General features: G+C 38.0%; 2 protein-coding genes across 3 annotated transcripts in view; one reads left to right on the top strand and one right to left on the bottom strand.

Annotated features, from left to right (window-relative positions):
* LOC124157727 (protein artemis-like) overlaps window positions 1-3271 on the top strand; it is a 27660-nt gene extending 24389 nt beyond the window's left edge. The window contains exon 10 of one of the 2 annotated variants that reach the window (XM_046532704.1): window positions 303-3271. In XM_046532704.1, the coding sequence (XP_046388660.1) occupies window positions 303-509 (207 nt within the window). In that variant the 3' untranslated portion in view covers window positions 510-3271. Of the gene's footprint in view, window positions 1-299 lie in introns of both variants that reach the window. The other variant, XM_046532703.1, reaches the window with a different exon arrangement.
* An 8011-nt stretch (window positions 3272-11282) lies between these two features.
* Window positions 11283-24650, bottom strand: LOC124158177 (mucin-5AC-like). Its single transcript, XM_046533365.1, has 3 exons — window positions 24577-24650; window positions 18378-19521; window positions 11283-11567 (listed from the first exon to the last, which is right to left on the bottom strand). Exons 1-3 carry the CDS (start codon window positions 24648-24650, stop codon window positions 11283-11285), a joined length of 1503 nt encoding a protein of 500 aa, XP_046389321.1.
* Window positions 24651-26935: the final 2285 nt, after the last annotated feature.

The raw sequence follows: 26935 nt of genomic DNA, 5'->3' as shown, positions 1-26935 counted from the left end.
TGTCCTAAATGAGGTGTTTGATTAGATATTTTTAATGTTAATTGCCTGATTGTATGTCAATATTATTTCCAATTTTAATGCCTGTTTAAATTGTGCTGTAAGCTGTACACCTGCTTGTTGAAAAACTTAAGTTGCCACAATCGAGACGATGGCTGACTCATGTCACAACAACATTTATATAGAATTATTGACCAGCATCTAATGTTTAAACTCTGTGGTAAAATATCATGCTATATTTAATGTGTATAAAAGTGATATGTTGTAATCCATGCTTTTTCACATTTATTTGCTGTTATTAGAAGATTGAAGTGATGGGAGGCTCATATGAATCTGAAATGGAGTCATCACCATCTCTCTTGCCTCAATTTAGTTCGAAGATTGTGGATCCAACTTTAGACAATAGTTTGTCTCCTGATTGTTATGTTATGTGTAGGAGTCAAGAAGAGAAGGAAATAGAAGTTATAACATTGTCATCAGACGACTCACCAGAAATATTTACGATGGACTGAGCGTATTTCTATTGATTGAAAATTTTATTCAATATTTTTGTTAAGTTTTGAAAAATGTTTTTCTTATATGTACAGACCAATCATCATCTGTGATATTTTAACGAAATATATATTACTTTAAGGGCATGTATTTCTAGCATTCAAGGCTGATAGGAATGATGGGTTTTAGTGATTTTATATGGACACACTGGGAATGTGATGATGATAGAAAGATTTTTTTCTATATCTATATGAATTCAATGGGGAACTATGTTCTTCTGTATTTTTACCGAATTTTATATCTTTTGGGTATTCAAAATGAACCTTTTACTGCCAATTAAGGTTGTTTATATAATACTCCTCCAAGGTGCTGTTTTCCTATAAATAATGGTAATTGTTGTACTTGATGAATGTTTCCCTGAGTATTTCCTGAAAAGAGGTGCTGTTTTCGGCAGGACTAGATTGTGATAGTAATATTTTGTGGAATTTTGCATTCAGTTTTAGAAATTATACCTTGATTTTAATCCCGTCATTTTATGCTATCCAACCCAGCAGTTTTGAGCCAATTTCAAAGCTTTTTTTTGTTACATTTTTAGAAATTTCTTTTGAATTCTTATATCATAACTTTTGAAAAACGGTATCTTCAGTCAATAAAATAATCAATCTTAGGAAATTACTAGCTGCTTTACAAAATTAAATGTGTATGTATTGAATGATTTGATTGAAATTGGAACATTTTTTGCGATTCTGCAGAATCATTTTTTGCGATTCTGCAGAATCATTTTTTGCTATTCTCTTCTTTTCATTTCCTCTGTTATAAGGTAATCCCTTTGTTATCTGTGTTATTATGTTTTTGACATGTCAGCTTAATAAACATAGCCTCATAATTAAGCCTATATCAGTGATGATCTTTCTATTCTTAAATATTTTTTTCTAGTCTTTTTTCCTATCTTGTACTTCACAAAAAATTCTTGCATGTTCAATATCAATTACTTACACCTTTCTTTACCTATATTGTTTTATCCTAGCAGATTTAATTGAAGTGTAATCTGCAAGTCTTTTGATCAACTCTAAATATACATTACTATCACAATAGATACTACACTCAAACTCTCTGTATACTCAATGTACAGCTGGCTATGTAATTTCCTTCAAGCATCTATGTGCCTCCTTTTACTATCTTCAAGCTCTCTCTATTCAGTGCAAATTACAAGCTTAATCTTATATTCAAGGCGAGTGAAGTATGTTGTGTTAATGCCGAAAAATTGCTGTGATAGCTGCCTATAATATCTTACATTTTGTTTTAGTTTTTGAGACAAGATTAACGGAAATTACTGTTTGGGAGTTTAATGGTTAAGGTTTCAAGAATTTTAAAAAGTTGAACTATTAGTAGTTTTTATTTGTACTCCAAAAGAATTGCACCTTAGAATGGAACACATTTGTGAAAATAAGTTAATTTGATACCTAATCATTCATTGAAATTGATATGTAGCATCCATTCTCGTTAAATGGAAGGTTGGATCAAATTGTTTTTGATACTAGGGTGAAATAATACACATTTTGTTTATATTCAGCTATTAACAAGGTGATAATTGTTTGTAGCTAATAAGTACATACTGTTCTGGTAATGCTGATGTGATTGAAATGGCATTACTATGTATTGACTAAATGGGGGTATTGTCTTGTATATGCTTGTTAACTAATATTGTTTTGTTTTTAGTTTAAAATTATTTAGCTTTTATTATTGCTCACAATAGTTAACATTGCAACAACAGTAAAATTTCTACAAGACTACATACATGAAATTGGATTGTGATGGAACAGTTTTTGTGCAGGCTGTGACCTTTATTGTGGGAGTGTATTCATTTTCCACCCTAAGGGATTTAATTTTCATTTTCTGTCTGGTTTATTTTGAAAGACTTTTTCAATAATTGGAATAATTTAGTGAAATCTACTTGTTGCCATTTTGACCTGTAGGTATTGTGTGATTTGAAAATTATCAGAAACTGATTTAATTGGATATGACTTTGACTGATTAGTCTGTAAAACTTTCAACCTGTTTTAATTATTATAATTTTTTGTTACTCTCTCATTACATATGCCTGAATTAGGTACCCAAAGATAAAAGAGACTGAGATTGTTAAGAAATCATTGAATTTAATATGTGATACAGCACTTGTCGATAGATTATTTTCCTTTTTTTTCTTGTTAATGTGGGCTGGGTATTTTAATGTGTTAGGTTAGGTGTTTTTACCTTTACTGAAATAACTGTGATCAATGTTTTAATGTGCATGATGAGCTGATAGTTGAGTGGCATCAATTTTTATGTTTGTAACCCAATTGTGTATGTGGTTATGATGGACTCCAAAATATTAGAATACCAATTTTAATATTTATCAAAGTGTGCTGTATACATTATTTGCCGAAAATAGTACTTATGTCTGTCTGTTTACAGCCAGACGATATGAATGGAGTTTATAATCAAATCATGGTTTATGGTTTGATTGTAAATGTTGAAGAAAGGTTCTTAATCATCTTTGAAAACCTTACCGTGGTCCATGTATGGGAAAATTTATAGTTAAAGAACCTAGGTATAGGTTACACTTTATTTGCATTGGAAGAACTCTGGCTGTGTAATGTAATGATTTCATATTGTTCGTCAAGTTCTGCTCAGTTACCAACTCTTATTCTTGGTTGTCTCTTGAAATGAATTGAGAGCATAATGTGTGTTTTGGTTGGTGCTGTATCCGATGTTATTAGTCAATAAATTAATTTTTGATGAATTCACCCATCTTTACTGCAATCATTTTAAATTTGAGTTGTAAAATGGGAGCAATCCTAGAATTTAATTTTTTTTATAAAGAAAACTTTCCCATGTCATTTTTTGTTGGCGTTAACTTTTGCGTCACTATTTTACTCTATGAAAATGTACACAATTTATGGAATATGGTGTAAGTGAAGTCACAATGAATATGAAGATACGTATTTAATTATTTTAAGTATCTCCTGTTCCCAATCGGTGTATATTACTCTTATCTACCTCAACATGTGGCCACGGGTAAATTTAGTTCTTTGATGGCTGCTTCTTCTAGTTAGCTCTTTGATTTTTGTCATCAATCATATGATTGGTTGGATGCAGCTCTCCACAAAATTCTAATATTGGCTAATCTTTAAACGCCTGCATAATTCATCTGCTTTACGTCCTTCTTCACTTGATCTACGTATCTCACTCATGGCCTACCTCTGCCGATATTCCCTTCCTCTTGTCCTTCAACAATAAGTTGAATTTGAGCATGACCATTTTCGTGTCTCCTGATGTGGTCGATTTACCCTTCTGCACCGAATGCCTTGTACATGAGGTGAGGATTTTCTTTGTTAATGAAGGAGTGTCGCATAAATGCAGAGTGAACTTTCTGTCTCAAAAAATGGATGCTGCTTATACATGTGAAACCCAGGTACATGGTCGTCCCTCGAGACCCAGTAAGGTGTACCTCAGGACCCTCCTCAGCCACTCACATAGACCCTTTCGTATCCCCTCCACATGGTCAACTATTGCTATTTGCAGTGTTTTTTCCAAAAAAATGTTTCTTGCGTACTTAAGAAATACAGAGTTAGAAATGAAATGATTTTCTATGTGATAAGCAAACAATTTTTTTTACTTATTAAATGGAAATTGCAAATGAAATTCTAGCCTTAATATCAATGGAGTTATAGGATGGTAATCGAGAATGGCATTAACATAACCATTTGGAAAAACTTGTGGTTCAATTGGAAGCTTGTTGTAACCTCATTCTATTTTTTCTCATTTCTTTTCGTGCCCCAATATTCTTATCTTATCACTTGCCTGCTTCCTTCAGATTTGTATTCGGGAATACCCACTGGTTCTCAACCTACTTTAGTACCACAAGCATATGTTTGTTAACAGTTTGTGTAATAATATTTTTGTCAAATTCTGCTTTTGGAATTTTAATTCTACATTTCATAGAAAGGGCATCATATAGAAGCCATTACTACTTGGACTCCTTTGTTGGTAATACATGTGGATTCCTGCTGATGGTATTTTTGAATTGCTGTTTTGAGTTGGATGGCTAGGTTCCCCTGTTGCATCCCAGATTAGAGGCTTCAAAAAACCTTAACATGCCTCCCAAGGAACCCATTGGTTTCTCGGAAAACTATGACTGTATTGTAACGTATCATCTCCCCATCTACCTTAATAACCAGATGAATCTGTTTTATATAGTCAATACCATAGAAGTAATGGCGGCATGTTTTAGGAATGAGTCGAAGAGATGTGATACCTACCTGATTATGCCACAGCGGGCCTGATAATGGATACTTGGCCCGGGTATTATGAAACAAAGTGAAAATTGGTGAGCCAGCAATGGTGCAATCCTCTATATGCTCCCAAGGTATGTGAATGATTTTTCTTTCCCCAATCACTCTCCTTTGAGGCAGACTTGGGACTCTTGTTTTCTCTCTTTGTTTTCTCGGTGTTTTATTCTTTGTGTCCTCCTAAATCTCCACGTTTCATTTGGCAGCTCAACATCAAAGGTCCCCTTTTATTATGTTGGTATGTTTATCGTTACCAAGGGCTTAGCCAGGAATTTTGTTCAAGAGGGGGGGGTTCAAAATCAGTAGAGGAAATTTTTGAAAAACATGGTATTAAGTAGAGGATTTTAAATTAATTTGAACACTTCTCATTATCTAAAAAATTTCATTTTTCTAAGAAATCTTTTGTAAATTCATGATTTTTCAATTATTGGTTTTCTTTTGTGATGCAAAGTAAGTGTGTTTTTATATTTGTTCTAATCTGTGAAGTATCTTTACTTTCCTCTCATCTCATTTCCTTCTTTTTCTCTGACATTTTTTGTCCAATTTTCAATGTAAATTTAAAAGCATGATTATCCTGTATATTTAAAATGCTTCGATTAGCGAGTCATACTTTTTCTTTGCTATTTTGCATGCGTATATGGCTGAGTCATTTTATTTCTCGATTCAGCAAAAACTTATATTTATTGCATTTCATGATTTATTTTGCTTCTTGACTAATCTTCTTTTTTAAAGTTCAGTGGACTTTTAAAGGTCTGCATGATGATTGAATGTAAAGGAATGTATTTGGATAAAATTTTCATCAGATATGTACAGTTCAGATAAGATTGTTGTAGAAATTATTGAATTAAAAATAGTAGCTATTTGTTCTTATTGTTTTTGTCATTCATATTTTAAGGATTTGGGGCCAATTAGTGAAGACTTAGACTGAATTCTCCACTGATTTTTTGACTCGAATTACTTCAGAAGTAGGTGATGGAATTCAACGTGGAAAAATATGAGTCTTTTTATTTTTCCTACTCTGTCAAAATCTGCAATAAAAAAAATTGGTGAACAAGGCCTTTGCCCACTCAATAGGCAAAAAATCAGCATCCTTGCGTAGATTAGTCGATGACGCCATGTGCTCATGTTGAGCAGCTCTTAACTTCCCAGATACTCCTCACCTCGGATCGCTCTCGTGTGTTTCGTTGTTTACACTCTTGTGAGCGAGTTCTTCCCTCAGTAAAAGGTTCTTCATGAGGAAGTAAGGGTGCCTTCACAGTATGACGCAACAAGAGCTCCCGCAAAGTTTGCCCATATCTGTGTTCAGTGGCTTAGCCAGAAATTTTGTCTGGGGGGGGGGGTCCAAAACCAGGGGGGGAAATTTTTGAGAAACAGGATACTAAGTAATGGTTTTTAAACTAATTTTAACACTTTTCATAATCGAAAAAACTTCTTTTTTCAAATAAATATTTTTTAAATTCACGATTTTTCAATATTTCGTTGTCTTATATGGAGGAAAATAATTGTGTTTATATTTTAGGGGGGGAGGGTCCGGACCAGTCCGGACCCACCTCCCCGTCTACGCCACTGTTTGAGTTGCGAAAACAAATGAGAGGTGAGAATCGTCGGCACCTAAAAACCTGCCTGGGAGTTTGGCATCTTAGAATTTCGAGCCAATTGCACAATACATATTTTATTTGGTAAATTTCCGCAGATTTTATTTCTTAAAATGCCATCTTTAATTACTACTTGCACTGGAAGAGAATTTGATCATCATATAATCGGTAGTAAGGTATAAAGGGATTACACTTGCCTAGATTTGTATTGCCGCCTTCACTCATTGTCAGAGAAAAGCCAAAAGGAATGTATTTTTCTGCGAGCTGTCGACATGGCGTCATCAATTCTCGAAGATGGGATCTAATTGGCTCGCGAGCGAAGCATAGACGCCACGCCGAGCTGTGAATGCACTCTAAATGCGCCAGAACTCTTTTGGCGTCATTAACTCTTGACAAGTGGGCGGCAATTACAGCATTTCTTTTCAGATTTTAATCTTACGAGAAAATGACTGAACGGGGAAGTCTTTTTCGTGCTACCATACCCATACCTTCCACCTTTCGAATTCTTTTAATGAATTGCTACATCGAATCTAATTGTACGACCCAATTGAAAGAATGATTCCGCATTCTAGGTGCGCTGCCTCCAGCTGACATTGAGACTCTTAAATAAGCACTCATACCTTCGCGTATCACTCCTTGTTTGCTTGGTTGTGGAGAGAGATTTCGGCCTCCTCTCATCTTGACCCTAATATACTTCAAACACGCTTGCCCAAATCTTTAGCGGAAATATATTTACATATATTTTGTTCTTACGCGAAGGACTCCTCGTCATGTGTGAGGAACGGAATTCCTTCCTTCATTACCAGACTATTCTGTTGCGCAACCTCGGAATTGGTGGCCGAGTCTCGGGTATATTTTTCGGCCTCAAGGTGCTATACAAACATTATTATAGTAATTCCTTTTTCGCGCGAGTCCGACGCGCGGCGAAAGGCGATCCTTTGGCGGAATCCATCGGTGTCTTTTCTTTCTTCTGCCTCGTCTTTGAATCTCCATTAATCCATCTGTCAGTAACATCCAGATGCCGTTCTATTGCTTATACACCATCTTCATCTCCATACAACCCCGCAAACCGCGTTATTAGGCTTGCGGCCCGTTCGCAAAAGTCAGAAAAATAATTCGTCGCAGTGATTACACTAAGTTTCTCGTAGGATTTATTGAAGTCCTTCATTGATTGGGTGAATTACGAATAAATATTCCTATCTGTTTGAGGAAATACTTATAAAATTCGTGAAAGAGAATTCGCATTATGCAAAAAGTGAAAAAAGTCTAAAGAATAGATACCAATTTGGTGCTATAAATATTAATATCCAAAAATTTGATAAAAATATTGCATCGAGCTGCAATCTGATTTTGCACTCAACTACCTATTGTTTTAAGTTTCCTCTTCTTGCAAACAAATTTGATAAAAATACTGCATCGAGCTGCAATCTGATTTTGCACTCAACTACCTATTGTTTTAAGTTTCCTCTTCTTGCAAACAACATTTTAACACTGACAACGCAAACACATGCGCCAATTAAATTTTAGCATTCTGTAAACTGGGTGGTTGCTGCGAGTCAAGGACTCATTGGTGCCGCATAATTTTACGTGGTCATTGAATGTGAGGAGAGAGTATATCTCTCACCAGAGGCGCAGCGAGGGGGGGGGGGGTTTGGGGGATTAAACCCCCCCCTCCCCAGAGCTGAGATAAATTTTAAAGTTTAATCCATTTTTCTTAATTGGATCAGTATTACTTATAGAATAGTGTTAGGATTAGTCAAATATCCCTCCGAGCCGCAAAACTCGCCATTTTGAACCATTAGTCTTTAATTATTATTATTATTAATTTTTCTGAAGGAGGGCCCACGCAACTCCTGGTTACCGTGACCGGTATGCAATACCCCCACACACCCAAGTATTGGTTGCGCCTAAAACCCCCGCTAACCTTAATTGTTAGCTGCGCCCCTGTCTCTCACATCAAAACATTTATGACGGATCTGAAACATTGTGAGGTCCTTAGATGACGCTCTCCTTGTCGTTCTGTGAGACATATGTTCTTCATTGCTCAAGCATTCCTGGCGTAGTCCGTAGCATCCGATTCTCTAACGGCTACCAGCCTAATTCATGTGAAGCTGTGTAACGATCTGTATTTGCTCGCAGCAGTTTTCGACGAATTTTGCAGCGCTCATTAGTACTTCATTTAGTTCAGGGATTAACTTCATGCGAAGGATACCATATGCCTGCCGCATATCTGAGGCGCGGTCTGGCGAGTGCAACGTATCACATATATTTCACTTTTTCATCCGAATAATTTCCATCTACACGCTTGATGAATCCTAGCCCAGGAAAATTTTTGCCTGGGAATTTTGACGAATGCCAGGGAAAGTATCAGGAAATTTCGAAATTTCAACCTATGACCTCCCTGTTATAACTCACGACATTGAATTTTATAGCCATCATAATTAATTATTAATTACGTTCGAATTAAGCTTGCGAAAGTAAAATTGTTTTCTAAATTATATGGTTTATTATTCCTACGTTAAACACTGCGTATTTTAGTGGACAAGAGTTGGTAAGAAATAATATAAAAATCAGTATTTAAAAAAGTTTTTATTTACATTATTTTCTCAGAGTGCAATATCAGAAGTTTTTCTGATATTTTTACAATGTTACAAGATTTGGGATTTTTTATATTTCGTTTCATCTTTATTGTAGTTGTGGGTGAAAATAGGGGTATGAGAAAAAAGTGGGGAGGTATACGTTGAAGTAACGCTATTGTGAATCGATTTTTTTACTAATCGAAAGAATATAACCTCAACAACCTGGGATAATCACTAGATCTCATGCACGGGATCGGCTGAAGTATTGGGAATTTATATTATAGCAGTTTAAAACTATTTTGGGACAGGGAAATTACTCAAAACTCGATATAAGAATACTGCTAATCCTGCCGTTCAAACTTCCTCGATGGATCCCTATGTTTGTTAATCCTAATCACTTTCTAATCCGAATCGTATGATTCGTGGAGAAATATGCTTGCATATCTCGAATATTTAATTTCTCGAATTCACTAATTGGAAAAGGGTACCCTAATTCCAATGCATCGGGTTCAGTGACTCTGAATCAGCATTGAGAATGTACGAAATTTGATATTGACTCTTCTCTATGTACACATAAGTATTTTACAACTTTTTACTAGTACGACATCACAGGGGTTATGACCCCCCAATTTTTATAAATGTTTTATTAGTTTAATAGTTTTTGTATCCTATTAAAGGGGGCGTATATTCAAATGCTTAGCTGCTAGTCCCAAACGCGAGAGAAGTTTGAGTTGTATTTATCGTAGAGCGTAGCCCTCCCTACTGTAAAAACGCCTCTATCTCTCCCGGGAGATATTCCAGACTCCCCGTGCATAGGTCGAGACCCCCCCTAAATGTGATGCTCAATCCACCCTTGATTTCAGGAGACAAGAAAAAATCCAACGTAGTACGATTTCCTATGCATTTAAATGATGATCGATTTCTTTCTCAAAAGGGCCAAAGGAAGCACAACTTCTTGGTTTCCCTCGAGGAGGGATAACAGCTGTCCAATATTATTTAGTTCAGTGACCAATATTGAGAGGCCGCATCACTCCCCCCAGCTTACATTTGTGCCGCGACAAATTACTCTTTTTTAACTTACGCTATCCTCTTGAATTTTCAGGTTATTTGGAGTAGAGCCATGTCAATGTTTGTCTGTATTTCAAATTTGATAATAATAGCTCATTTTTTCTCATATATAAAATGTTTGGATGGCGTTAAACATTTTAGATGAATGTAAATGTTGATAAATATTTATGACCAGGACATTTCAAGATGGTAAATGAAGTTTTAAACGCGTAATTCGTCGCAAAAAACGACAAAATTTGATTAGTCAAAAGGGGGTGATTAGTCAGATTGACTGTCGACGAGTTCACTTTGTGGAAATTCATCGATATTAATTAATTCAGAAATATTTTAACTGCTGTAGAAATATTCTCTAGGTAAATTATATGAAAACATTGAAACCGGTTGAGCAAATTAAAAAAAGTGTGTAAAATTACTACAGCTGTTGTATTATTGCTGGGGTGATTAGTGATGGAAAAATCAATTTCGATTAGAATCGAAAATCGAGATCGAGTCTTGATCTTGGAGTTTTGATCAAAAATCAATTTTTCGACTTTGATCGTGACCATTTAGTTTGATCTCAGCAGCGTCACTACCATCCCACTATCGTCATTGGCATCCATCCCCAATGGAAGAATTTTCGCTAAGGTCGGTACTATTGGAAAGCACGCCCCCGATCATCAAGAAAGAATTGTAATCAGTTGGCCTTTCTAAAACATTTAGTGAAGCCAAATGGTTCTAAGCGGCGATCCCAGAACTTAAATGTGCGTGTATATGTTAATTTTTACTTCTAATAATTCGAATTTTAAAAGAGAAGAAATACATCGTTAGGAAAATGCTAGTGGATAGGAGAAAAGAATGAAGAGATGCGTCAAACTAATTTTATGATTGTTGACTAATGATGATGAATAATTCACGCACGAATCCGATTTATCTGCATCTCAAAGTGTTCTGAGTGTTTTCCGAATGTATAGTGTTTCCGAATCTTTTGTGCAAACTGAATTTAAAAAAAAGAACAGTCGATCGTTTCGATTAAGCGATCGTCCGGTTCAAATTTCGATTTTTGTTGAAAAGTCAAGCTTTTAGTTTCGATTGAAAATCGATTGCTCGAAAAATCGATTTCGACCGACATTTTTTCGTCACTATGTGCGATGCCTTTTCTCATGCTTAAAGGTGGCTGTGTCATCGGAGTGCTTGTAGTGCAGGTGTCCCCAAATTTCTCCAGCGGTCTCCCAATTCATCGCTTAGTATTTTCGAGCGCCGGACTGGCGTCGAGCCTTCCCGGTAGTGCCCCTTTTGACGGCGCCCTCATATCTGACGCGCGCGTGGTAGCCAGTGGCCCAGTCTGCTGTGTAACGGACCACCTGGGTCCTCCCGTCAGGCAGGAGCACCCTGTACTCGCCGATGATCTCATCGCCGTCGGACCTCGAGCGGTGTGAGTGGTCGGTCGCCCATCCCTTCGGATCAGTCCCACTCACTGCGTATTCGAAGCCGAAGGGCATGCCGTGCTCGTGGTGGTGTTCATGGGGCTGTGGACAAACAGAGATGAACGATTAAGGGCAGGGACATATTACCACGGCCGCGACCACGCGACCTCCTGCACACGCCGAGTAAAGGTAAACAAGAGCGATTTTCGGATTCCGGGCAAGCGACCAAGATTGAAACGATAATTTGGGTATTCGATTGAGTCATTTCGGGAATCAACCTCTGTAGATAGGTTTCAAAGTTTCAGAGGCCTTACCAGTTACCAGTGCTGTCGTTGGGCCGGTACGGCGTACCCCCTAAAATCCAAACTCGTTATAAGCGTACCGGTTAAACTACCTTTTTAAATCTGTAAAAAATAGCCCTACTGTAAATTGTCCAGTGGATTTCAGAAAGAAAAATCGGAAATGATTATTTACTTGTTCAGAGTTATCTCGTAGCACAGCTTGGAACTAATACAAGAGTTCGAGTTTGACATTTCAATCGCGGCCGGATGTATAATACATGTTCAGCTGTTGGCAATCTTTGGTGAGTACCGCCTAAATTTTTTCCCAACTACAGCACTGCCAGTCACCTAGGAACGAATTAAAGATGTATATCGTGGAAAAAAAAGCTCATAGTTGTTGCTTACCCACGAGTACAGTGGCGGATCCTGAGATGAGCTTGGGCAGGAGTCTCCAAAATACGGCCCGCGGAGGGCTTTCATCCAGCCCGCGCACTCGTTTCAAGTATCGAATATCGTATACTTCAGTAATCGGCAAATTTGCTATCTAGCCCGCGGGGCTATTCGGAACTTGGAATGTGGCCCTCGTGGCCTAGTAAATTGGAGATCCCTGAGCTAGGGTATCCAATTGACATATGATAAAATGGTAAATTTGTTCAGTTGTCGAATGTATAGAGGAAAGAAGAGCCCTCTAGTCCTCCCCCTTTGTCTCTATCCTGGATCCAATGCTGCACGCGTATATAACAATCCTATAGGATTCTTTGCGTGGAGGGCGATATCCAGAGGGGGGCGCAGAGATGAACGGTTAAGGGCAGGGACGTATTGCCTCGGCCACGGCCTCTCGCACACGCGGAGTTAATAAGAAGAAGAGCGATTTTCGTGTTCCGCATATACGACCAAGATTGAAATGGTAACATTTCAGATTTCGTGGTTCCCGAGATTTCCCCGTCCTATCTTTTCTGTCGTGAAAAATTGCTGATTCAGTCCAGCTAAAATTTGGTTAAGACTACTAGAAGTAGAAAAAGGTAGGCAGCTGAGTTTGAGATGGTCTATCGTTCAAAGGAAAACGTCGATTTGAAAATAGAAAAGCGAGAAAGAGTGACTAATTATTACTGCATCAGATGATATTATGGTAGAAAATTATCGGCCTCTTCGGTTATCTTGTATCTAATATTTTTTTCTCGATTAGTACCAGTTCTATGCGTGTAAAATCACGTCCAACTTTGAGCTCTCGTTATTCCTCTATTATCTGCTTCAATGGCTTGCGATTATAATATAGTGAAGATAGATCCATTACTAATTAATTTAGAAAAGATGTCGTATACACCTTTAAAACAGAATATTTTTTTTGTAAACATGCCAAATCCTTGCGAACTTCAAAACCAACGTGTACCTATTAGAAAATTGATTGGTACTGATGTGCGCAAGATTAGACTAGGGCTACTTGAACCTGAGTAACTTGAACGTTTAGCAAAAATTGAATATATTCATGCTAGGGAAGGAACATGTATACAGTGCTATTACCCGTTAAAAATGTAATTTGGAGTCCAAAACTAATTTATTCCCCTTATATTTCGGGTGTCATTAAGTTCTCAATTTGGTTTCGAAACTTAAGACGAATGCTTGGCAAAATGCTACCTCAATAAAAATTGTGCTCTGAAATTATTTTATTGTGACGAAATTTATTACTGCCAAGTGGTCCTTTAGGACTAGAATACTAGGGACCAACTGTTTTGAGCCAGCGGTTAAATTACTAACTTTTAACATTTAATAATTTAACTTTGAAAAATATAAATCCCCAAGCTAACGAAAAATCATTTTCTCGAGATCTTATTATTCCCATCTAAATGGCATTTCTGTCATCCTCATAACATAGCGAGCAGATAAAGACGTCACAATCGACTATTAGTCCGCGGCGACTTAATGAAGTACCTCTCCCACCCAAATTTCTGTTCCAATGAATTATTAGGCATTCCATCGACCCATTATGGGAATCTGCAATCTTCGGTTCCCTCTTTAGATTATTATTAAAGTATTCTACCGATTAAGGTAGGTTTCCATGGAGTAATTAAGAAGAATTTGGGCGCCTTCCCTAGCACTTCGAGCACTTCCTTCTTCAATTCACAATAAGCCCTATTCCCTTTCATTCTATCTAAAAATCCTATTCTTTTCCTTCCTCTCCCTCGTTTACCTAACCTTCTACCCTCTAACACCGTTTTCAACATCCCCTCCCCGCCAAGTACTTGTTCCATCCATACCTTCTGTTTCCTCTGTATCTCATTTAAAAGCTGCCTACCCTCACCCACTAAATCCAGCACTTCGTCGTTCCTCCTCCTTTCCGTCCAGATAAGTTTAAAAATTTCAGAATCCTTACCAGTCACCATGGAATAAATAAAAACTGTATGTCCTAGAAAAATAAACTCACAGCTATTGCTTTCCTACGCATTTAGAAAAATTGGATGGGATTCTTTGGGTGGAGGGAGGAGCGCAACATCCGGAGGCGGGCGTCAAAATTCTCGGAAATCGACATTTCGAATTATTTAGGAAGGGAGGAGGTTGATGTGCCTTACAATGAATAATTATCCTATGAAGAAATTGAGAGCAACTACAAAACTGCCTAACTTTAAGCTAGTGAATCCATTAGAAGTGGGACGAAAAAGAAATCAAAATCGAGTAGTTAGCATTGGATATACATATTGAGTGATTATAGTCGCCCGTTAAAGTCTCCGGAAATAAAAATTTAATTTTTCTGCGGTATCATGGAACTTACGGAAATAAATACCACGCAGTATTAATGAGGCTTTGATTAGGTCATGGTCCTTATATGGATTAGGCATTCAAATAATTGATTTTATTCCTGTATATTTCAATAATGTAGGAGCCAGAGGCCGCCAAGTTCCGACGTGCAAGCAAAAAATAGAAATTTTCGATAATTTGATTTTTTTGGGGGAAAGGATGTTAAAGTGACGGATTTTGAATTGTTTTTCTCATGTAAGTTTTGGATTTCCAATTATATTGTGTAATTCTTATTTATTTGCCATGAATGATTTTTTTCGTCTGATAATTCGCAAAAATAGATAGGAAATTTACCTCGCATTGAGAATGTGTTTTTAGCAATAAAATACAATTCTGGAGTGTCATTTCGCATTATTCTTACCTCGCACTGAAACTCCTTGTATAGCAATAAAATTCAATTCTATAGTGTCATTTCGCATTTTTCAGGGCTTTAATGGCTAAGCACCCATTCCCTTTAAGTTATAATTTTGTTTTTTTTCGTATAATACTGTACTGACTCAAGCTGGATGAGTCGCGATGATAACGCACCCGTCATTCGTTGAAAGAACTTTCCCCCACAACATGTCTTATGCCTTGATCAGATGATACTTGACCTTGCTCATGCACAAGTCAAATAATATCAGCGAGTTCTTTACATCCTGCCAGAACTGAACCGAGAACGCTCGCATTCTCCCTAGCAGAGTACTGTACTGACTCAAGTTGGATGAGTCGCGATGATAAACGCACCCGTCATTCGTTGAAAGAACTTTCCCCCGCAACATGTCTTATGCCTTAATCAGAAGATACTTGACCTTGCTCATGCACAAGCTAAATAATATCAACGAGTTCTTACATCCTACCAGAACTGAACCGAGAACGCTCGCATTTTCCCTAGCCTTAATAACTCGATAATTGGACTTGTATAAAGCAGCACAAGGTTTTATTTGTATTGACTAATACATGCATCCATAGGAAGATTTATTTTTACGGTAACACAAAAAATGCTTATTATGAAAAACTGATGATCGCTGATCAAACGTTAATAACAGCAAGCATGACTAGTCGGCGGCTACTAGGACCTAAGGAGACCAAATGTCAAACTTGTACTGCTCCTACGGCGAAAAGAGGCATAGATACTACGTAAAGTTAGGATAAACCATGAAAAAATTATTGGTAAAAAATGTAGTTAACTTTTAAATTTAATCTTTACCTTTTACAAAAGTAAAAATTCAAAATGTATTCGTTAAAACGTACATTAACTACTTCCCAACTAAATGTATTCCAAAAATTGCGTAACTTCAGTTTACTTCATTCGCTAAATTTTGGTGAGTGTCAATTTTTTGAATTTGGGATCTTAGCTTGTCCAACAGCACTGTTAACGAACTCTCAAGGTATTCTAGACACATCTGGGAATGTCATTATCAAATATTACTTCATCAGCACAGTGTGGAAGAACTTTAAGTTCTGTGGGGCTTCTTTTTTCGGAGAGCTGAAGACGGATGCCGGATACCAATTTTGAAATGAGAATGTTATCAAGATTTGTGTGACTTTTTAAATTAGAGTTAAACATGTTATTCTTGAACTTTGAGTTTGCATTTATATTGTCGTAATAGTGAAAAGTTTCTTTGTGACTTTTTTAAGTCACTAAAAAATGTATAACCTCTAAGTTACTTTTTTAATTTTAACTTAAATCAGTAGCTTTTTCAGAAAAGTAACTTTTAAATTTAACTTGTTGCTGTTTACGGGGAAAACCTTTAATTTAAAAGTCTTGCATATCGATGTATGCATGTACCTAACGACTGGATTTAATAATGAAGTCTTGGAGTTACAGATTTATGCATGACCCTTGGAAAAGTGAGGCGAGAGGAGGAGGGTAAAAACATTGTCCTGTATTATAGATCGACTGTCAACAAGACGAGGTCCGGGCGGCAGAGTACGGTTTTTGTGCCTCACGTTTGGGGAAGGTGTCCTTGAGCAGAATTTTCACTGAAATTCTGACGGTACTCCTGGATCTTTACAGCTCAATCAAATTTCTCTCATGGGGGAAGAGGCTAGTGCTAAGAGCATCTGAGTACGCGTAGGAAAGAGGTCTCCGAACTATGGCCCGCGGGCCACATCCGGCCCGACACATAATTTCATCCGACCAGCCAAACAAATCCTTTGGCCTTAAAAATATTCATCGTACGGCTGGCATCGCTCAATCCTTCAAAGCTGGGGAATTATTGAGAGCTATGTGAAATTAATCTGTCGAGCAAATTTGTCTGATTAAATAAATTCTTACAATAGGCTCGTCTAATCAGGAACCTGATTTTAATGAAATTTTGTAGTCAAAACGATAGTATCATTCGTCGCGCTAAATAAATGGTTGCATAAAACTAAAGGCAGGAATCTATTTAGCTTATCCTGAAACGATATATTTTTTTAAAATTGTCATGTTTATACTCGAATTTTTGAGGAAATTAACTGTCACTTATTTGTGTTATTTTTATTTTTTACTCCTTCGGCCCACATAAATGTGGGAACTATATAATGTGGCCCTTATATTTAAAAGTTTGCAGACCTCTGGCCTGGGGCGAATGAAAGTATTAAGATTAGCACTAATTCCATCAGCAACGTAATATCCCTTATCCTCGAGGTTGGATTCCCCTCGTTAAGTACCTGGGGTTTTATTAATCTCCTAAGAAAATCCACTGAGGTAATACTTAAAAACTCTTTTGTAGATAACTTAAAGAGTTTACCCTCTTTTTTGTATGATAATTTAAAAAAATCTATTGTTTTTATCTATGCATTCCTCGTACGCACCTTAGCTTAAGAGTTCGTAAACTTTCCGCTTCAGTCATGACTTATTTGGGGAGGATGTTGCTGAACTACGGCTCGTATACGGTGCAGTCTAGTGCACAGTTCACTCATTGCTCTCCAACGTAGGATTGTAATGGCAATGAATATTTAATGTGGATATGCTTAGGTGTTCGTCTGAAGTCATTCTAAATAAAAAGGGAATTCCCCATGCTATATTTATCTCGAGAGTTAATCATACTAGTGGCAGAATTGACCTACCTCCTCTGCCGCAGAACTAAGGCTATTTTTCCTCATCATTATTCAGCGAAGATTTTGGTAGATTAATTAGGATGGACAGGGAAATTGTATATTTACGCCTTAGCTTACATTGCTCGCTGGTAAATTGTCTCTGACCACAGCCGAAATTTTGATAGATTCTCCTACACTGTTACTGCAATATCTGCCATGCATAAGTCGGGTTACATTCTCCCTCATTACACCTGAAATCCATTTCGCTAGCTCTGTTGGGTTCCTAGGCGAATATTCAAACCAAATTAACCAATTCATATCGCAATTGATTATGGACATGTTCTGTATGGGTTTAATTTTAGGATTTAAATTTAGCGATATTATGTAAGAATTTATAAGTAATACTTAATGAGCTTCCTCAGAACTTGAAACTAAAAGTTATATCTCATGGTATTTTCTTCTTCATACATCTGTATGCTTCGCAACATATTCCCATGGTCAAATGGGGAAGCATACGACAGTTTACAAATTATTTCTCAGATGTTTCAACATCATCTAACGCAAGGAATTCGCGAACGAGGCGAAAAGCAGTTAAACTAACGCTTTCAGTAGGAAGTTACGCCGACGACTATCCGTTCAACAATATGGCCGCGATGGCTTCATTTATCGGCGATCATTTGCGCGGCAGCGCTCCATCCAATTAATAACGTATATCGATGGTCAATATTAGTGTGATCTAGCTTTACTGATCCCTGTTGCGAAAAGTAGTTTACTATTCTCTCAATCTATTAGCATCGAGCTCTATAGGTTTCTATGGCGGGAGTCCACTTACTTCTGTTGTAGGCTTCTCTGTGGTTGTAGATGTTGGTGGCTTGTGTGTTGTAGTTGTTGTAGGACCTGTTGTTGTCGTCTCCTCTGTTATTTCAGTTGTCGTCATCGTTTCTGTTGTACTTGTCGTTGGCCCTGTCGTGGACTTCTCTGTGGTTGTAGATGTTGATGGCTTGTGTGTTGTAGTTGTTGTAGGACCTGTTGTTGTCGTCTCCTCTGTTATTTCAGTTGTCGTCATCGTTTCTGTTGTACTTGTCGTTGGCCCTGTCGTGGACTTCTCTGTGGTTGTAGATGTTGATGGCTTGTGTGTTGTAGTTGTTGTAGGACCTGTTGTTGTCGTCTCCTCTGTTATTTCAGTTGTCGTCATCGTTTCTGTTGTACTTGTCGTTGGCCCTGTCGTGGACTTCTCTGTGGTTGTAGATGTTGATGGCTTGTGTGTTGTAGTTGTTGTAGGACCTGTTGTTGTCGTCTCCTCTGTTATTTCAGTTGTCGTCATCGTTTCTGTTGTACTTGTCGTTGGCCCTGTCGTGGACTTCTCTGTGGTTGTAGATGTTGATGGCTTGTGTGTTGTAGTTGTTGTAGGACCTGTTGTTGTCGTCTCCTCTGTTATTTCAGTTGTCGTCATCGTTTCTGTTGTACTTGTCGTTGGCCCTGTCGTGGACTTCTCTGTGGTTGTAGATGTTGATGGCTTGTGTGTTGTAGTTGTTGTAGGACCTGTTGTTGTCGTCTCCTCTGTTATTTCAGTTGTCGTCATCGTTTCTGTTGTACTTGTCGTTGGCCCTGTCGTGGACTTCTCTGTGGTTGTAGATGTTGATGGCTTGTGTGTTGTAGTTGTTGTAGGACCTGTTGTTGTCGTCTCCTCTGTTATTTCAGTTGTCGTCATCGTTTCTGTTGTACTTGTTGTCGGTTTCTCCGATGAAGTCACGGTGGGCGGCAAGTAGGTGGGCGCTCTCCAATTCAGATCGAAGCCACCTGGAAGGCCGTACTCGGGGAAGGGTACTTCCGGCACGTAGTAGTTATAGCCCTGCTCCGGAGGAAGATACTTGTTCTGCCCTGTCCCATGGGGCCTGGCGAAGACGATGACGCAGATTCCCGCGAACAATACCACCGAGACCTTTATTAGCAGAGAAAAATTGAATATGAGTTGGCTGTTACATTATACACACATTGATAATAGACTTCCTCTCATTATTAGATCTAACGCAAATTATACACACTTTCGGTGCTAATCAGCTAATTACTATCCAGAAGTTTTTCATAATTTGTTGAATACACCCCGCTTAGCTTTATTTGTAAATATTCTCGTAAATGCCGAATTGGTTTTATTTGAGAGCTGAAATTCTCTTGTTGAAAAATGGTAGTAGGTATATGAATTGGCTTCAGAATGAATGAATTGCATGGACGCAGACCAAGAAGACGTGCAAAAGCTTTGTGTCATGGAAAATGAAAGTCGAAAAGTAATACATGAGGAGAGATAGCTTAAACGTTTCGGTCTTCAAAAAATCACTCTTAATATAAATAACGGAATGAGCTAGCATCGTTAATACTTCTGTATTATTACTTTTTTAAGGAAAAGACTGTTGAAACATTTAAGAAATTGGAAAATGCGTGATTTCGATGAAATTTTGCGCAATCGTCATGAATGAACAAAATTTAATCAAAATCAAATGTGGCATTTCATTCGCCTTTATTCAATAATATGATGGTTTGCGGTATGTAAACTTAAACTTTTTATTTTTCAAAATCCAACATCTATTTTTATTAGTAAATTTTTGGTTATATTTCTAACAACAGTCTGTTGCTTTGGATTTGTCGGATAATAAAGAGGACTTTGCATGCCATTATCACCCCGACTGTAGCGAGAATTGCTTGAGCTCTCCTGAAATAAAGTTTTCCCACCACAACAGCACGACTCAAAGGATTTATGTACCAACCATGCAATTGGCGTAAGGCATTATAAAAAAATCTCTAATAAGTGAATAGGTATGATTTTAAATAGCAAAAGTGGAGTGCATAGAAAACATATTAGTCAGTGGATATCTTTATTTACGAAATTATTTTCTAAGTAATGAAGTCGACTCAGGAGCTATTACTAGCAAGTTAAAACGTTTAAAATATTATTCCCGCATTTATGTGTTAATAAAAAAGAGAAAAATTTTGCCCGGTTCCTACGTCCTATTTTTATCATAGGTTTTGCTTTTACGCACCAAGTACCTATTCGTTTCTTGCCAAAACGAAATTTCTATTATCTATATTTTTTGTATTAATTTGCTAGAAATGGCGTTAGAAAATGTATGCGTGTTTTAAAATAAATGGCTAATTTCAACGAACTACAATCGGTGCTTCACAGTATGGAGGGAGGGAATATTTTGAAAAATTTTCGAGGAAAGTATTTTATTCTTTTCAAGATGGAACCTTAAAAATTTCTACGAGGCAATTCCAGATATCCGCTGATGATCACCACCCTGTGTATCGATATTCATCTTTCAGGGTAATGCTTACTTATCAGTTTCACCAAAACCTTATGGCGCCCGCAGTAAGGAGCCTTGCGAGGAGAGGTTTCCTAAGTAAAGGAATTGGACTTTATAAGACACGGCGTACATAAAAAAGCGCGGCCTTTGCTGCGGATGTATTTAATATTATCATTAACTTAATAGGCTACACATATTTCAGCCTTTCATCTTAGTCTCTGCATTTCGATAAACGATCATCAATTCTTTTTTCCCCTTGAATTACTACAAAAAGTGTGCCATCAGTTTTAAAAATGCTGTATTTCGAACAAAAAACCAACGCGGACATTTTTTGCGAAATATATTCAACTTTGAGGTCATGATAAAAAAAAAGGTTACTGGTGAAAAGGCGAAGGAAACTTAATTAAAAAAGTTTTCGTCAAAGCATCCATTAATTTATTGAGAATAACTGTGCAAAGTATTAACTTCCATGCTAAGAAAAACATATTTGAGGTTTTAGCCAGCTATTTTAGATTTCAGCCCACTGTGCGACGATGAGAAACTTGGCGTAGGTATAGGCCTGCTTATTACGGAAGGCGACTGGGAGACCACGGCTTCATGACCCATTAGGCGAACGGATGGATGAGCTCCAAAAAATTTGCAAGTCGGAGTAGGGTAACCTTTGAAATAACTCTACATCCGCCTGAATTGAACCCGGCACCACTGACTGTGAAACATACCATCTAGCTACGTGACCGACCTGACTTAATTTATAAAATTTTTGGTACCGAAACGCATACCAACACATTTAATTCACACGATTTTCAAATATATTCCCCCGATTCTTCCCCCGATTCTTCCCCCGAACTTCAGATTTTTTTCAACCTTACAATAAAATAATGAAATCTAAAAAAATTTATAATCCCGCATAAATTCAGTGCTGTATGACGTAGGTTTCGGCGTGACACGTCATCATCTGGTATAAGTCGTCATCAATGCAAATTAACCTGCTGACGTGCCACGTCGAATCCTAGGTCGTGCAGTATTAACTTGATGTGAAATTATAAAGTATCTTTATTTCATTATGCTAAGTCAATCCCATTAAGTCACGCCCGAGACAACGACTTGTAATAAAAGCTACCATGAGGAATCAGATTTTTGCAAATATAAAATCTTTTGACAGTTCCCTGAGAGGTGCCGAAACGCCGTTCCGGCCGATATTGGGCACTGGTGAGTGTCTCCCAAGAACTGCGTGAGCAACACATCTCGCGTTGTTCTCTCGAGGACTGAAGGCAACATGCCGCAATTGGTTGACGGAGCCGGCGCGTGACATCAATAATGTGCTTGCTCACCGATTTTTTCGTCGTTTGTGAAAGCGTTTAAAAAATGAAGCGACCGTACTTTTATTTTTTTCGATCCGTCTCCTGCTTCTCGAGGCATTCGAAGAAAACCCACCGGCATTAATCCTTTCGTATATAAGCCGATGGTGTCACGAACTTATGCCGATCTGTTCACCGCTTCTCAATTGTTTTCCCCGGCCTTGTGCATCTGTCACGCGTCAGTGGCGTAACCAGGAGTTTCGTTCGGGGGGGTCCAAAATCAGGAGGGAAAGTTTTTGAAAAAAAACAGGGTACTAAGTACATAGCGGGTTTTAAACTAATTTTCACGCTTTTCATAATCGAAAAAACTTTATTTGTCCTCAATGAAAGATTCTGATTTACTTAATAAAGGAGCTTTGGCTCTAATGACGTCATCTACTCAAATAAAATTGATGGACAACTTAAAAACGTTTTCTTATTTTAAGCTTAGAAGATTAGTTTAACTGCCAATAGTAGAAGCAGGAAATAGTTATCAGCAGAATAGCTCAGGCGAAGAGAGAATTCCACCGTATGAAAGAATTACTGGCTGCGGGAAATTTAAACATAGAAGTAAGGAAAATATTTATTAGAACTTACACTTGAGGTATGCTTCTCCGCAGAAGTGAGGCATGGACAGTGACAGCAGCGAAGTCGACGGTAGGGGCCTTCGAAATGTGGTGATACGGAAGAATGATGAGGGTCAAATCCACCAAGTTAGTAATGATGAAGTCCCAAGAAGAGAGAGAGAAAAGGGAAGCTTCAAGAAAACCTAGACTAGAAGACGGAATGAACTTGTGGGATATATAATGGCTTGATATATAATATCTTGAGATATAATGGCTTGATGAAGACAATCGTTGAGGGACAAGTAGATGGCAAAAACGGAAATGAAAGACCACGACTGAAATATATGGAACAAGAACAGGCAAGAGGGATATGAAAGAGAAGAAATACGTGGGTGAGAAAAGGTTAGCTGATAGGAGAATTGAGTGGAGAGCTGCGTCAAACCAATCTTAGGGATGTTGACCATTGATTACGACGGCGATGAAGCTTAGAAGAAATTGGCTGAATGTGGAAGATTTTTCCACAGTGGTGACTTAATTTTCCTTGCCATATTTAGTTTAATTTATTTAATTATTTGCGATTTTGGGCCTAAGTTAGGGACCATATTTTTCTTCATTTTCGTTGATGTGAGTTGAGTTTATTCGAATGACTGGATTTGAAAACGGCAATAGCCGCCACGAGTTGTACCCTGATGAAAAAGTGGGCCCGGTGACAATGTATTTTGACCAAATAGTAGGGCTTTTCATGCTCCGTTTAGTGATGAATAAATCGATTGCAATAGGCGTGACTGTCAACGGAAAAATCTGCACTTCACCATTGGAAATGTTGGTGAAGTGCAGATTTTTTATCTGTGTGGTGAGTGCGCTTGGACGTCATAAATGAACCCATAGATTTAAGATGTCGTTTTTTCTGCGTACAATAAGGGACCACAATACCTGAGATAGTTTAGATCTAGGATAGATTGACTCGAATAGCGTAAAATAGGTTCTACATCTATAGTTAATATATTAAATACTAGCTACGAGCTCTACGAATAGCTCGTAATTATGCATTTATATGTATATTATAACTCATGCACGGAGCACTTACTACGATATCTTTTCGTATTCTATTGCTTAATAACAGTATTATTTGCATGGTAGCATGTTCGTGTCCTTAGCACTCTCCGAGTTTCTGGTCTGACCGCGTATCGTTAGCCTGTGCGCTTAGCCTGTATGCCTGGTGTGAAATCATCCCGTGCCACACACCTTAGTAGTAGCTTGCTCGGTACCTCGTAGATGTAGATATGTATTAACTCTGTCACGAAATGGAAATAGGAAGACTTATTCAATGTGCGCGAAGAGGACCCCCTTAACATTTTCAATCTCATGTCTTTGTGTAGGCACTCTTCCAAATAATGAAATATTCTAAATAGGGCAAGATAAGTAGTTTATTTGCCTCATTTCCGGGAAAGTGCGGTCCGCAGAGTGGCGTGTACCCTCATGATATACTGATATCATAAACGAGTACGGTAACCCACTTTTTTATATCACCGGCGGGCAGAGGAGACTTTTTTCAGTGCAAAAAAAAATAGGTTTTAATGAGGAAATATTGAATTTTTAGCTGAAGTAAAGCTACATTCACGAACTATTTACATAAGTATAATGTGTAGGGATCATGAAATGGATCGAATATTCTTCAGCAATCACTATGACTACGTTAGAGGTTCGCAATTTTCGGCGGGGAAACATCTCTCGAGTAATGAGGCTATCTAAATATTGATAGGAGCGTTTGCAATCCACTGCTCTGCATTGGCTAACGTCAGGGGCCTGGAGACAGTTCCCCTGCCTACCAGAGCCTGTGCGTAACGCAGCTTCTCCAGGGCACGTCCTTGTGGACGTTACGTGATCCATTCTCCTCAGCCATGTTCACTGACCAAGGAGATGGAATATTCCTACTCCCAGCCATTAGGCTCTCTCAGTCAATCAGATCCATAGGAACATGGTAATAGCAAGCGATTAATTTTTTTTACTTTTTAGAAGTGGTCTTCCTTGGAACACAATCCTTCGTTTTTAGGGGTTGCATATCTCTAGCAGCGATCGATAGGTGAAATTAGACAATTAATTAGGAGAGAAAAGAGGTGCAATTGCTAGGTGGACGTAAGAGAGGGTAATGGTGCGGTGAGGGCGTTGGAATCCTCTCAGAAATAAATAATATACTTTTTTATGTCCAATGATATTCAATTTCATATATTCAAAAAGCTTAAAATGTTTAATACTATCATGGTTTAAAAATTGTTTTTATGAATTGTAAAAATCTTTATTTCTCTCATTCGCGAATGAATGTTTGATCGACTGATTCCTAGGTATTTAGGCCAATCTGATGGCTACATCTAATAAAGTGCCGAGTAATGCAAACAATATCGGAAACGGAATGAACTCGAAAATATGAAATACTGGCCTGATGGGTAAGAAGCTCGGCTTTCGAGCGGTAAAAACCACGGAAACCGCGCGAGAATCCTTTTTTTTTTACTATTTGGGTTAATCCACCTCAACTCTACATGGAGTTGACTGATCATAATTTATAAATACCTACTGCCGTACATTTTTTCCTCCATAAATTGAATTTGCGATTTGAAGCGCGGTGCGAAAAACGAAAAAGCCGCTGTATAACATATTTTCAAAATGGCGTTTATTGGCGAAATTTTCGTAGTCTGATTTTACAAGAAAGGATCAGCGTTAACGGATAAGAAGAATATCTTGCATGATGTCCGGCACGATATGGTGGAAGTTATTAACATTAGTTAAATGAAAAATTGCTATCTTTCCTCTGAATTTATGTGATCACGACGCGTTCCGTTGTTACATCAATTAAAATAGGTCCACTACGAATGGGCGTACCCAGCGGGGGGCAGGTGGGGACAGCTGCCCCCCTAGAAGCAAAAGTATATTTAGTTCAAAACGAAAGTTTTGAACAAATTTTCTTTAAATCCAAGGAAAGTGATATTATGTAATTAAAATAAAACTTTTTTTCGTGCAAATAAGTTTCGAAACGAATAAGGCGCTGTTAACATTTTCTTGAAATTTTGGTTTCCTTTAACTTTTCTGTGTTACAATTTGAACGACCACGACTTGCCCCCCTCTAGTATTCATTCTGGGTACGCCCATGCCACTACGTGCGCATCGATCGGACCGAATTTTGACAACTTGAATGGAAATGAAATACATACTACGCTACACACTACGGACCGCAACTCCCCCTAAATGAGGCAACTAAACTACTCTTATACTGCTACGGAGTACCTACACGAAGGCTGGGCGGTTCGTCAAAAACTACTTTGGGCGTACAGAGTGCGTTACCCAGATTTAAGCGAATTAGGCTAGGAGCCGCTGGAGGCTGCGCGCTGGGCTTAGATTGCTTGAACAATTGAGAATCGATATCTTTAAGAGCGACACGGTGATCATAATATTAGAGCCCCACTATATTTCCAGGTCCGACAGAAGCGATAAATTAAGAGAGATGTTTTGTCGAACGGATAGATACGGGAATTCGTTTCTCCCCCGAACAATAAAGGACTTCAATAAATGCTATTTGTGATTTCGTTAGAGCATTTCCTTTTCATGTATAAATGGCGGGCGTCCTAACACCCCCTGCCACACGCATTTTAGGTGGCTTGCAGGGTAGTATGTAGATGTAGATAGATAAGAAGTAGCCAAGATTCGAAGGGGGTACTCTTTGTCCACATTAGATACGTCTTCATTTTTCCACTCTGGGAAAGAGTTCATACAAATCTACGAGTTACCGAGCAAGCCGCCAATAGGGTGTTTCAATTACATAGTTCATTGTTGGCACTTGAGAATGTTGTTTCAACAACGAAACGTGCTCAAATAAACTCAGTGGAGAGATTGCAATGATTCATTCAGCAAATAATGAGAGACTTAGTTTTTCAACGTTTTTATAAACTCGCTTTGCCTTTTTTGTGATCTTGTCCGGGTAAAATCTTGCAACTCAATTTTAAACTTTTGCCGATTAGCTATCAAGCTAAAAATTTTGGTATTACTCAGAACCAGATGACAATGCGTTTGTATAACACTTTTATTACGATTGAAACCAGTGGCGTAACTAGGAATATGCTTTGGGGGGATGAGGTGGCCCCAGGGGACGACTCCCCCCAGGGGGTCCGGGAAAATTTTTTGAAAAATGTCATGCCT

This window comes from Ischnura elegans, chromosome 4, assembly GCF_921293095.1.
Source record: "Ischnura elegans chromosome 4, ioIscEleg1.1, whole genome shotgun sequence".
Classification (NCBI taxonomy): domain Eukaryota; kingdom Metazoa; phylum Arthropoda; class Insecta; order Odonata; family Coenagrionidae; genus Ischnura; species Ischnura elegans.
This window is presented reverse-complemented; position numbering and strand designations above follow the sequence as displayed.

Coding starts and splice junctions, on each gene's coding strand:
- LOC124158177 (XM_046533365.1), bottom strand. CDS start 24,650: ATGGCTGAGGAGAATGGATCACGTAACGTCCACAAGGACGTGCCCTGG. Junction 19,522..24,576: donor TGCGTTACGCACAGGCTCTG/GTAGGCAGGGGA, acceptor ATAATGTAACAG/CCAACTCATATTCAATTTTT. Junction 11,568..18,377: donor CAGAGAAGCCTACAACAGAA/GTAAGTGGACTC, acceptor GTTTGTCCACAG/CCCCATGAACACCACCACGA.